Genomic DNA, 13,841 nt, shown 5'->3' with positions numbered 1-13,841 from the left:
AAAGTTTTTCGTGTACAGTTCTGTCTGAAAACTTTGGACCAGTAGAAGACACAATGATGAGCAAAAGCGAAAAAATCCTTTTTTGTAACAGTCATGTAATGCAAGTAGGAGTTGCAGAGGAGTGCTCTGAATAGCGCAGCACATTACTTGAATCTTCTACAGGCACTTGTGATCCTGTTATTCCTATCTGTTACTTGTGAGAGTGCTGAAGATCTAAAGAAAATGGATAGCCCCTTTGTGTTAAGGATATATCTGGAGTTTATTGCAGAAGGGAAGAAGGTGTGTTTCTGCTCAGGAAGAAATGATTGTGCTTTACATAGGAGCTTCATGGGTGATGACCAAACAACTTTTGCTTGAAAACCTTGTGAAAACTGCCAGAAGACAAGAAAGATGTCAAATTGAAAATAACGCAGAAATTCCATAGTGGAGTTCTCCAGAGTCAGAGGATGTGACTTTGACTAAGCCATTACTGGTTTCTCATTTTTTCTGAATTTATGCATCGCATATGAGAAATGTATTTTGTGTTTGGAGTTGGAACTTGAGGAACAGTTCTGTTTGGGAGTGCGACTTCTGTCTAGCAAACTGTTAGCTGTTTTACTAGTGAATCACTATGGCATTTGAAATCTTCTTTTATTTTTTAGGGGATGTCTAATGTAATATAAATATCAATTAGGCTTGGTTTGTATATATATCATGGCTGTTGCAAATATGGAGAAATGCATTTGGGTTTTGGTTGTTGTTTTTCCTTCCCTTGAGTTTTAAAAAAAATAAAAATCAGTGGATTTCGTAAAAGGAAGAGATAATTAGGTGTTTAGTTTCTTGTTTTTGTTCTGTTCTTGCTAGCATGTGCTCTTTCAATAAACACTTATTCTAAAATAAGAGAGGATTCTTTCCAAATAAATGCTGAAGACGTTTGTCCCTATTGGGTATACTTCTCTTTTGTCTGTACTCTGGTCTGGTCCTGGCCTTATAAAACTGTGCAGATTGGTCTATTGAACTGCCATGTACCTGTTGCTGTGATCTTCAGATCTGTCACATCTCAAAACCTGGGAGTTGTAAACACATCTTAGAGATTTGGTCTAAGAGTAGGAAACATTTACTCAAAAAGCCCACAAATTATGGAGCTGCCTTCCTTTCTGGTGTTTTCCCATCAATGGACTGTGTATGGTTTTACTGTGTGTTTGCAATGCACTGTACACACCTGCCTGCGGTTACCAACAAGCTCTTCCCACAATGACTGACTTTGCTTTAAAGTGGACTTGATAAAGAGTTTAGTATCCTGTGGTGTGGTCCATTGTGCCATGTGATAATTTGAAGAGGCAAAAAATCTAATCACATGTCTTGTTAAACTGTTTTTGTGTTTTTGTTTTTTTTTGTTTTTTTTTGTTTTTACTTTGGGAGTTGCTTTCTGCTGGGCTGGTGATACCACAAAACTTAACTGGTCTTGCCTTGAGCATTGTGGTAGAAGCTGTATAAAGGATGATGGAGCGGAGTACAGCAAGAGGTGCAATTCTTATAACTCATGTTCCTTCTGAACCCAAATTTGTAAGTCATGCTGAGTAAAGGCAATGTTAATTACAGCATGTTCTTTTTTTAGCTTGATTTTTGCAGCCTGAAGAATACCTTAATAAAGGTCTCTTGTATTTCTTACTGTCACAAAGCTTCTAACTCATTTGTCTGTATTCCTCCTTTCCTTCTCCCTGTGTTTCTTTATTCTTAGTACACCTGTTTTTGCCTAAGTTTGTCTCCAGACCCCAAATTCTCTGAACTTTCTGCCATGTTCATTGTCTCTGTCTACCTGGGGCTCTTCACAGACTCCTGAGCAAGCAAGAGAAGCTTGGTGGTGTACAAAATCTAGACTTCTGGTGCTATTTAGTGTTTGTGGACGCAGCGTAACATACAGGTTGGGGAAGGCTAGAGTTTGCCTCCAAGGGTTATTGTCTGCCACTTGAGGATCTGATTAGTTGTCTGTCTTCCGGTCTTAGGCCTGGGGCAGTGACATTTACAGCAGACTTCCATGCAAAAAGGAGATAGTTGCTCTTTTTTTCTCTGAAGTATGTCACTCTATTTAAATATTTTTTCCTTCTAAATTGATCAAATTCATGTGGATCTCTACGGGACAGTTAGGAGTGCCTGCTTGTCAAATTTACAAATTTGTACTCCAAAGTATTGAGCAATTTAAAATTGTTTTGAGAGGTCACTTAACTTGTTTTAAGTTTGAATGTTTCAGTCATTCTGGGAGTCATTCAAAGTGGAAAAATGCAGGCCAAGCAAACGAAGTCTTACCAAAAAAAGTTAAAGCAGTTAAAAGCAGACCATAGGGAGCTTGGAAGGCATCTAACATTGGTGCCACCAGTGCTGCCTGGAGTATCCTAACCTGTAGTGAAGTATTTCTAACCTTTGTAAATTGTTTTCTTTATCTTTGCCTGCTTCTCTCTGTCTTCTTGCAGCAAAAGCCAAATCCAAATGCGGTGCCACATTCTTCTCCTGTGCTAGTGGGATCCACTGCATCATTGGCCGCTTCCAGTGCAACGGCTTTGAGGACTGTCCTGATGGCAGCGATGAGGAAAACTGCAGTAAGTGCAAGCCTGCTTGTGAGTGAGGATGCTTATTTTTCCTTCAGCTAATTATTACTACTTTGAAAGGACATATTTGTTAGCCTTTTGCTTCTGAGTCAGATATTCTCCCTGACATTTATGACCCAGATGATCCTTGTACCTTTCAATTTGTAAATAAGTCTGTCTTCTTCTTCATTTTTTTTTTTAAGGTGCAGCTCAGTCTTGAGCCCTTATGATACTTCAAGCCCCTTTGTAATTTGGAAATAAGATTTAAGCTGCATGTTTGCTTTGAACAGGTTCTCTGTACTCAAGTGTAACTCAAATTGGGCGAATGTTAAATATGCATTAAAACAGTTTAATTTTTATTTGCCTGTTTCTTGTCATTTGGAATATGACTTACTTGTTCATCAGAGCATTTGGGTTTTCTGTTTATATATGTTCTCAAACAACAGGGCAGCAAATAAAGGGTTATTTAGTGAAACAGGTTCTTGGAAGACAAAGGAGGTTCTCAACATCAGACATGAGTGCCAATGCACTAGCTTGAGCTGTTCGTCAGCAACAGAGAGATCATCAGAAGTACTGCTGGACTTGGGCTAAACCCCCAGCGTGTGGCTGCTTAGATCCATCTCTGTCTGTAAGTCTAGCAAGGATATATCATAGCAGTGAGAAAATGTTATATTTCATACAGCAGCTCTATTGCTGTCATCAGGATCGGGTAAAAGCATGGGTCTGTAGGTAGAAGTTGCAGCAAAATACTTGCTCATTCTGTTGTTGGAGCATGCTGAGTTTTTCCTTTTAATGACAGGAGGACGACAACAGCTACCAGCTTTCAAAGATAAAAAAGTGTCCTTCTTTACAGTGATCTATCACTGTCTTTTCTTGGAGGTCTTGCCTGTCTTGTTTGATTCTTTTTTCCAACTGCATAGCTGTCTCTTAAGGCGACATCTGTTGTTGACCTAGAGAGTCTGGTTGAGTCCTGAGAGCACTGTGGCAAGGAGATAGCACCTCTGTGGAACAAGTGAAGCTAGAGAGGGAAGATTGAAGGCTAAGGAAATATAGTTTGGACAAAGGTGCTTGGAGTATTCTTGAGGTGGTGGATTGACAAGTGGCAGGTCTCAACTGAAAATGTACCAGCTCATGGAGTTCGTTATGAATGACATAATTTCCCATGAGCTCATAGTGTGTAGCTCCAATAAGAACTTAACAGCTGATGATGAGGTGCTGCTGATCTCCCTGTTTCTCTATGACATTTAAGCACACACCCGGTATTTTCTGGCATATCCCAGGCATCTGATAAGTAGAGTAACAACACCCTAGGCCTTGAAGTCACCTGGAAAGCAAGTGTGCAGCAGTTTTAGACCAAAGGAGATTTAACATGTTTGTGATGAATATGCTTTTTCAGGAGCTGCAGGAATATTGTAAGTGTTTTTTATATATACTGCAGGTTATCTGCATGGCAGAGTTTTATGTTTTGGATTTTTTTAAAGACTCTTTAAAGGCAGCTTTTACTTGAGAAAAATAAAAAGTGGGAAGCCAGTTAGTGTCTGGGAACTGTAATCCCCTTTGTTATTGTGGCAGAGGAGCACTTTGAAGCAGATAAGGCATCTAAACAAACTTTAAGTTTTCAGTGGGAAAGTTGCATTCCATTTCAGTCACCTCATTACCAAAATCTGGCAGGAATTCAGAGAAGAGTGCCAAAAGTGATTAAGGGACAGAGAAATTTATTTATGAGAAGATATTAAAACCTGCTAAATTATGCATATATCACTTAAGTGACTGTGTTGGATGATAAAGCTACATATGCTGTAAATGAAGGGTGCTGTTCAAGGAGGGACTGTAATTATGTATGATGGCTTTAGTTAAGAGGAGAGGGCTGAAATTAGAAAAGCGAAAGCTAAGATGGATATTAATGAAACCTCCTTGATAGTGAGTGGCATTGAAGCTGTGATATAATCTGTTGGGAGAAGTGGTAGAAACTGCACTTCTTGAAGCTTTAAATGAAAGTTGATATAGCATCTTACAGCATATTTACTGCTGGCTTTGCATGTGTGAGGAGACTGCTCTGCCTAAATGAGTCTGCTCATTCTGGTTTTGCTCTGTATGCAACGCTGCCTATATGTCTTACTCTTAAAAAGGAGTTGCAGTTCAAACGCTTGGAAGTTGGGAACATTGTCACTGTATCAATTCAAAATAGTGAGAAGAATGGGAAGGGTGGAAAGACAGAAGCGGAGTTAAATAAACCATTGCCCTGGGAGTTCTCAACAGCATTGTTGGCTTAAAATAAAAAACTTAAGCTAAACTGAGTTTGTTGCAATGGAAAGCAACATGCCATGTCTATGGTAGGCAGTGCTACTCTCCGTTTGTCTTCAGCATGCACAAATGCAGAGCACCAAGCAGTGATCATTATGGAGCTCTCCTGAAAGTGAACAGAAGGCTTGTCAGACCTGTGGGTAGACTGAATCTCTGCAATTTCTAATAAATCTCGCTGTTTAGAGAGACAAGGTTGGTTTGATTGCCAGGTTAGTCCCACATATTCAGCGGATTGACCAACTTGCATTCTGACCTGTTGTTGATTGCTTAACAGCTATTTCACTGCCTGTGTTAGAAAATTTCTAATGAAAGATCTCACTTTGTCTTTTGCAGCAGCAAATCCCTTGCTTTGTTCTACTACCCGATTCCACTGTAAAAATGGTCTTTGCATTGATAAAAGCTTTGTGTGTGACAGTCAAAATAACTGTCAAGACAACAGTGATGAAGAAAGCTGTGAAAGCCCTCAAGGTAGGCACAAAGTTTTTATTCTATTCTACTGTATTATACCAACTGCAATTAATGCAGAACAGGCTCAGTAGAAAATATGATTCTGTTGGCTAGAGCTGTGGTTTCCTAATTCTGCAAATAATGTGAGTGAAACATGTGGAGTGTGTGCATGTGTAATTTCATTGTCAATGCTTGTAAGACTGATACCCTCTTCAGATTAGTAAAAATGCACTCTTGCAGGAAGTGCTTATTATCTGTGATACAGTGCTCACTGAAACTTAGTGACTCCTATGAGAGATGTATTGGACCCACAGGGATCAATAATAAAACTTCAGTTTGAAGTAGTTCAATATCTCTGTGTTTACTAGATGAGTAAATCTGTGTAAGCTTTAGATCCTCATTGGTCAGTTACTTTCTGAAAGGCATGTTTCACTGCAGGACAAGTCTACAGTGAAAGAATTTATTCCTGTCCTTCCTTATTTCTCTGTTTAGAGGAAAGGCAGAGGATGGGAAACAAAATTTTTGTTTGAAAATGTTTGTGTATTGAGTCATGTGAGAATCACAAAACACAATCTCTGATTTTTTTTCTTTTTAACTTATGCTATAACTCTACATCTAATGCTCCTCAGCTTTGTGTTCTGTAACTTAACACTACAGTATTTCATAAAATGTGACATATATGAATTACTTGAGGTTAAAGAATGATGTGTATTGGGCATCAGCTGTTAAGCATTTTCCTGTCTGAGTTACTACTGTGTGATCTGAATAGACAAAAATTGGGAGATGGTGTACCTTTGCAGAGGAGATGTCATGTGCTTGGACCTATGCAAAGCAGGACACCTGAAGAGAGATAAAGCATGGTATGAAGGAAGCAGATATTAGGGAAATTGAAGGATAATTACTAATGCAGTAGTGTTACAGTCCTTTATGGAAGATAAAGTAATTCAGAGCTTGACATGGTGATAACTATTCTTGAAAGGGGACAGGGGGAAACACAAAACAGCAGTGCCAACAAAACCCATAAAAGAGTTTATAACAATGGTATGTGACAACCTCTTTTGTGCCATTTCTCTGCCTTATTATGAGCTCTTTCTTTTGACTCTATTGGTAAGGGCTGAAAGGGTCATCCTGGTAGCTACCCTGTGCTGGGCTACATTGAACCCTGGGAACATCTCTCTGCTCAAATCAGAGCCTTGTAGGGGACGATCTGACCTACCCATACCCTCTGTCTCAGGGCTAGTGAGAGACTAGTGTGTGTGTAATGCTGCTGCCTGTGCTGAGAGCTGAATTGTTTTTCTCAACAGGCCTATAGGAGCCTAATAAGATTAATGTGGGTGGTAAGGTTTCTTGTTTGGTTTTGGGGTTGGTTTTTTTTGGCTTCTGAAGCTTAAAGCTCCAATGTTCTTTTCCAAGGTTGGGATGTTGCGATGGCTGCTTCTTCTGCAGATTAATTGTCTGAATTGCCTCCAGGTTGTTTGTTGTCATGACAATCTATTTTTGGAAGTAACTGTCAAGCTCAGGAGAAGAAAAGAGCTGTATTTCATTGAGGCGTTATTTTTGTCTTTATCCTTGGTCCTTTTGGAAAAGCCAGATTGATAAGAGGTCTAAGCAAAATAATTCTGATTCTATGCATGAAGGAGCCCCAGACAAGGAACAAGGAACTCTAACTCCTATTAGGACCAGACAGAAAAAGTGTGTGGGCTATTTTTATTTAAACAAACAAAAAAACCACCAAAACAAAACAAAAACAAACAAACAAAAGAGTCCAATAGAAGGTTGGGAATGAGGAGTTCCCAAACTGAAAAGCTGGTTGTGGGGAGTGTATGTGATTGCCTTTGCCCTTTGGCATCCCAGAGCCTCTTGAATTGTCATTTCACCATCCATATGTGGGTGATGCTCACATACCTGTTTTTGAAAACAAGGACTAAACAGTATAATGTGCTCAGCTTCCCATCTGAATGATGATTCCCTCTGGAGTTTGGCAGCTCTGGGTATGTCTTTCCTGGGTTTCAAACACACCAGCTACTTTGCGTTAATTGAGAATTAGAGGCTACAGTGGACAGTCTTTCATTTCTTACTGTTCTTTCTACAGCAGATCTAATCACTGTAATTGTTATGAGGTTTGTGTTAACACAGTACCCAAAAATCCCAGTAATTAACTAGAATTCAAGTGCTCTGGGTACTTAGGGACAGAGGAAAGCAAATCTGTAGGGTATTATAAAATAGATACATGTTTTTCTTCCCACTAGCAACATTATCATGTTGAATGTGGTAGCTTTAGTTTAGTGTAATTGAGTGTAGTCTGGCGTACGAGATTGCTGTTGTGTGCTATTTTAAAATACGCTTTTTCAGAAATCACTAGGCTTCTCAACCACTTTGTCATCATTGCCATTTAACAGATGAGGAAGAGGAGCATAGATTGGCTAAATGCAGTGTGTGAGAGCAGAGTGCAATGCAGTGACATAGTGGCTGGTAGGAGTAGAGCTTTAATCCATGCTTGTCTGTTTCAGGGGGATGTCATAGGACTTAACCAATGCTTGCAAACTGTTTTGAGATACTGAGATAACATGTGGAATAGAAGTCTGAATTATTCATTGGTGCTTTGCTCTCATTCTGCTCTTACTGACAAGCTTGTTAAATTAACACCTCTTTCTACTTCTCCGTGAACTTTGAAGGCCTCCTTTATCCTGCTGTCAGTACTGGAAAGCTCCACTAGCGTATCTGTTTGGTTTGTGTCAGGTTCTCCTCCGTTCATAAAAAAATCCTTTCAATTAAAAAGGGTCACTACAGGCTAGGAAAACAGGAATATGACCCTCTACTGAAAAACATATTGAACCGGCTTTGATTTGGAACACTTCAAAATGTGTCATCCTGTCTTGGTTTGAACCAGGATGAAGCCAATTTTCCTTTTACAGATTTTTTTTTTCCTTCAGTAAGCTTTCTTTTAACTAGCAGCAGAGCATTCCAACTAAGGCTGATAACAGTGGATTGTTTTTCTAACTGCTGGGTCTTCAAGGTTGCGTCTTTACTCTGCCGGCTCAGACACTGCAGGGAGATCAGGAGGCTGAGTTAGGCGGACAGCAAAACTGGCCAGAGATGTTCCATTCCATATGTCTACATAAGCTCAGAGGAAGGTCAGAGATCACAGAAGACAACTTCCTTCCTGCTTCTTCCTTTCTCTTCCGTCCATGGCAGGTGTCCAGGGAGGACTCCGTCCATCCATCACCATCGACCCCCAGGCTCGAGCTCTCCCGACCCTCATCACTCTGTGCTTTCTCCAGCAGCAGCCTGGCATTTTTCGGGACTGTTTGCAACTAAGGAGAGTGCTGTAGGAGTTGCTGGGGGTGAGGGGAGGTGAGAGGCTTCTGCACATATCTGAACATATTTGTATATAATTGTATAAATTTTATTTTATTATTAGTGTTTAATTAAAGCTGTGTAGTTTAGTTTTCAATCCAGCCAAGTCTCTCTCTTTTTCTCTCTCTCCTTCCCTACCTGGATGGGAGGGGGAGGGGATCGAGAGCATTGTTGTTGAACCTGAGTCAAAGGGTGACACATCCTTGTTGAATAATAACTTGGCTAGTATGCTGCAATTTGAGATGAGCCTGAAGCTGTGGGTTTATAATTACTAGTTTTAGTCATAAGTAGGGGTGAATTCATTTGAGGGGAGGGAGACAGAGGCCCCAGGATTTTGTTGTGAAAATGGGAGGAAGGTCAAAAATTTTGAGGAGAAGTTCCTGTGCTCGTTTCTCCTTACCATTTGTATCGAAGTGTTGCACATCTTAAAAAGATTTGTCATGGGGAAGGTGTCAGTTTAAAAATGGACAGCAGCAAGTCAAATAATTATGTTCTAATTCCTGACTGTAATTATTTGTATCTCTTGTAGCAGTCATGGTAAACTTCAGAGCTTGTCCTTAATTCCACTCCAGCTATACTTTGGTCATCTCCAGTTTCCAGCATTGAAGTAGTATGTCTAGATGTTTCCCTTAGTCTGGACTGTGGTGTATTTATTGAAGTATGTGGCTGAGTTTTGAGGTTGGATGGGGGATATACTTGCTTGGTTATGCACACAAGTTGCACATACGAGTTGCCCTTTCTAGGGCATTATTCCAGTTTTAACACTTGCAGGGATTGGAAATTTCTCCTCCTGCTCTATATTTAATGCATCTTAATCCAGGAAATTTCCTCTCTCCCATACATGTTTTTCTCTTATTACTTTAAGATCTTGCCCCATACCTCGATTTAGCTGATAATGCTAATTATTCACAGCAGCTACCCTTCATTTACTCCTTGGGCCTGCCTGTCTCAGAGGGGGAGCAGAGGGAGGAGGAGTGGGTTTCTGCTCTTCAGTAGGCATCCACTCAACTGGAAGGGAATTCCTCCTTTGTAATATTTTTCAGCTAGCATGGAAATTTGTTCAGCTTTAGGATTGTATTTAATTTATTCTCTTAATTTGTCTAAATGTGTTTCACAGTCTGTCTTTAGTTTCTCCTCCATTTTTTAGAATGCTTTAACACCAACAAAAGCATACTGGATATTTTAACTCAAATGCCTTTTCCTTTCATGGCTCTTCTTTTTTTTCCTTCTAAGTTTGCTAAATAACTATTAGCTTTAGCCCCATTGCCTAGGAAAGGGAGTTTTGTTGCTGTGAGTCTATACTCACTCTTACAGGTGCTGTAGAGAGAGGCTCTCGGCTTCAGGAATGTTCCTACAATCCTAGCTCTGCAGTTTTTAGTAAACTACTATTGTGTTCAAGTGCAAGTGCCCTGAAGTTGATTGATGCCCCCTCCCTGGAGGTGTTTAAGTCCAGGTTGGATGAGGCCTTGTGCAGCCTGGTCTAGTGTGAGGTGTCCCTGCTCACAGCAGGAAGGTTGGAACCTGATAATCTTTTAAGTTTCCTTCCAACCTTAACCATTCTGTGATTCTATTCCTGCCCTGTGTTTCTACAGTGCATTTGGTAATGTACACTGTTGCACATGTAAATAACTTCTTTTTTTACTTTTTTGCATATTTTGACACTGAATTTGTGTTAGGATGTTGGTATACCCCAGTATTCTAAATCAGTTTTAGAGGCATACACAGTTGTCAAGTCTCTGTTCTTTCCTTTGTGGCATGTATAAAGTGCTTGTATAAAAATTGGCAGCATATTAAGAAATTAAAAATCTGACCTTGTGTAAAACAAGTGGAAAACAGTCCAAAAGGTTGACTAATTAAAATTATTTTTTAAGTGATTATATAAATTTTGTAGTTGTAGTTTCTGTGTATTCAGGTATAGGTGAGGTCAAGTCATAAGGGGACTGACTGTAATGGTAAACACAATGGCCCGTTGTTGGTGTTTGCTCTATTGAGTTGCAAGGCAAAGTAAGTTTTAGGACTGACAGCCAAGTGGAACAGACATACTCTAAATTTCAATGAAATACTATAAAACCTCATTTATGAAATACAAGTAGCTCCCAGAATATCTCAGTCACCATGGAGCTTGTAAGCAGCCCTTTGCACATGGCAAATTGAAATTCTGAAATGCCCAAATGCTGCGGTATCACTTAGACATCCCAAAGCTTTGTCGTCTGATCCTGGCTGCATATGTTTCCTTTTACTTAGTCTTTCTTTGACTCAGCCTGCGAAGTGAAGTTCAACTTGCAATTACTGTGCATAAGCTTAGCCCCAGATTCAGCCTGGAGTAGGAATTTAATACTCAGAGGAAGACTAAGTACAAGCAGAAGCCTAAGGAAGGATGCAAATAAAATATCACTGAATGTTTTATTAAATGAAGGCTTTGCGTGAGCATGTTTAGCTCTCTAATGTTCCTGTTTTATAACTCTTACTAGATGGGAATGTTTTGTCGTCTGTGAATTCCTTCTTTCCTCTGTTACTCCATTCCTTGATGAAGTCCAGGTTTCCTCTTCTTTCCTTTTTTCTCTCCTTGTGAGATTATTTATTTGAGAGGGTTCTTCTCAAAAAAAATGTATCCGTTTGCATAGAGACCAAAAGGTACAAACTACAGTAGGCAGATATTAGTTGGTACTGATACAACAAATGGTGTGAGTTCATCTGTGTACTTATTTCAACAGCATGTGGACCCCATAGTCCCTGTTCCCTCCCAGGCCAGTCTGTCATTCATAAAATTTATTATCGATCACTTCAGCTGAACAGCAAATGGTAATGCAGGCATTATTGTAGATGGTCTCAGACATATTTGGAAGAAAAGTAACTTATGTGCTTGTAGATCTGGGAGGAGTTCAGCCTCTTCAAGTAATCTCCTTCCAGCCCACCTATGATGGCTTGAAGCTCAAAGCATTTATCAGTAGATGATGACTTAGCTAGTGAAAAAATCAGTTTTGAGACCTAGGTCAAATCTTAGACAAGGTGGTGTATGACAGGGAGATCATCACATTTGTCAACAGGTCTCAAAAAAAATTCCAAAAGGGATGAAAAAGAGGATCCGACATCAATCTCTTTACCCCAAAAGCAGTTCTTCAAAGATAGCAAGGAAAGGAACAGGCTTTGTTTCTCCAGCTCATATGCATGTTCTGTAGAGATATGTACTTCAGGATGCTGCTGGTAGCCTTCCCTCAAGGCAAATGTTACTCTCATGATGGAAGAACCATTCTTATGGGAATGCCTTACTGAATGCTTTCTGTAATCCCGATATTTTTTTATTTTTAATTTTTTTTAAATTTTTGTTGCAGGGACTGAAATTGCAGTTCTCAAGCTAGTAATAAAAATAGTATGTGCAGGTAGTAACCATGGGGTTGTTTAGTCTGGAGAAAAGGAGGCTGAGGGAAGACTGTATCACTCTCTAGGTTTACCTGAAAGGAGGTTGTAGTGGGGTGGACGTTGCTCTCTCCTGCCAAGATGTAAGTGATAGAGCAAGAGGAAATGGTCTCAAGTTGTGCCAGGGGAGGTTTAAATTGGATATTAGGAAAAATTTCTTCACTGGAAGTATAGTCAAACATTGGAATAGGCTGCCTAGAGGAGTGGTTGAGTCACCATCCCTGGAGGTTTCTGAAAGATGTAGATGTGGTATTTAGGGACATGGTTTAGTGGTAGAGGTGGCAATGTGCTAGGTTTACCATTAGACTTTACGATCTTAAAGGTCTTTTCCAACCAAAACAGTTCTTTCCTTTTAGTCAGTGGCTGATGAAGGAAGCTGGGTATTTCTCATGGTTTAACACTGGACCAGACATTAAACGAATGACAGATGACTGAACAAGTGCAGTTACTAGAAGAGATTTAACTGAAAAATAAAATCGCTTGAAAGAAAATTGGTTCTCTCCTGGTTCAAACCAGGACATTATTGAGATTGTAAATGGCATGGGTTTATTCTCACCTGTGCATAAATGAAATATGAGATCTTAACAATCATGTCCAGATATTTTTGCTTAATTAACAGTTTCAGAAAAAGGTGATGAGAGAGAGACAAAGTTTAAAATAAAGAACATCCATTTTTCGAATTGTTCTTCGGTTTAATTGGATTCTCCCTTGAGTGCTCATTAGTAAAAATAAATTCCTTTCAAATACATTTTTCCCTAAGTTTTTAACAGCACGTAGGTGTTTGAAATATACATATGTTTTGACATGTCACCTCATATCCTGGCTGCCAAATTGTGTTGACTTTCATAGGTGCCAGAGTAATATAATTATGCAGAAGGCTCCTGTTGCTGGACTGTAGGTGCCAGCCCCAAGTCTTTTTGCTGTCAATGGAGGGAATCCAAATAAAAGGAACAGTTGTACATTTATTGTAGAAAAGGGTTATAGGGTGTTGTGAGCCAATGCCAGGGGGGCTGTCAGCTGTCAGGATGCTTTCGTGACTTCCCCCCCCCAGTTTGGAGGGGCTGTTGAATAAGACCAAAGGTCACACGTGGCGTTTGCCTCTCACAGAGGAGCAGCCGCTGTGGGACCCTATTTTAGAGTGATAGATGCAGCCCTACCATGCTCACAAATTGCTGCTGAGACCAATGTTTAGTTTGTGAATTAACTGGTTTATTAAGGGTAAACACAAACTGTGGAATGATGTTTGGGGAAAATGTAAAAATGGCAAATGGCCACCAGGGATATCTATCAGGGAAGAAACGTGTCTTTTAGGGAGGTAATGCAAAAAAAGGGCTGTGCTCTTCAGGCGTTCTCTCCGAGAAAGGGTTGTGAGTTAAAGGAGAGGGAGGGAGGGAGGAGTTGTGCCCGGCAGGGAAGTTAGAGAGAGAGTGCGTGTGTGTGTGCGTGTGTGCGTGTGTGCGTGTGTGCGCGTGTGCGTGTGTGCGCGTGTGTGTGCGTGTGTGTGTGTTTGCGTGCGCGTGTGTGCGTGCGCGTGCGGGCGCGTGTGTGTGCGCGTGCGTGCGTGTGTGTGTGCGTGAGTGTGCGTGCGTGCGCGTGCGTGTGTGTGCGCGTGTGTGTGCATGCGCGCGTGTGTGTGCGCGTGGGTGCATGTGCGTGTGTGCGCGTGTGTGCGCGTGTGCGCGCGTGTGCGCGCGTGTGTGCGTGTGCGTGCGCGTGCGTGTGTGTGTGCGCGTGTTCGTGTGTGTGCGCGTG

The 13,841-nt window shown here is 40.6% G+C and overlaps 1 protein-coding gene across 1 annotated transcript in view; it reads left to right on the top strand.

Moving 5' to 3' along the window:
- The window catches only part of LDLRAD3 (low density lipoprotein receptor class A domain containing 3), a 56,351-nt gene that overhangs the window by 15,364 nt on the left and 27,146 nt on the right, over positions 1 to 13,841 (top strand). The window contains exons 3-4 of the mRNA XM_009997281.1: positions 2,451 to 2,576; positions 5,202 to 5,336. Coding sequence (XP_009995583.1) covers positions 2,451 to 2,576; positions 5,202 to 5,336 — 261 coding nt within the window. The remainder of the gene's footprint in view (positions 1 to 2,450; positions 2,577 to 5,201; positions 5,337 to 13,841) is intronic.

This window comes from Chaetura pelagica, unplaced genomic scaffold (assembly GCF_000747805.2).
Source record: "Chaetura pelagica isolate M959 unplaced genomic scaffold, ChaPel_1.0 scaffold134, whole genome shotgun sequence".
Classification (NCBI taxonomy): domain Eukaryota; kingdom Metazoa; phylum Chordata; class Aves; order Apodiformes; family Apodidae; genus Chaetura; species Chaetura pelagica.
The sequence above is the reverse complement of the archived record's forward strand: the minus strand, read 5'-3'. Positions and strand labels throughout refer to the sequence as shown.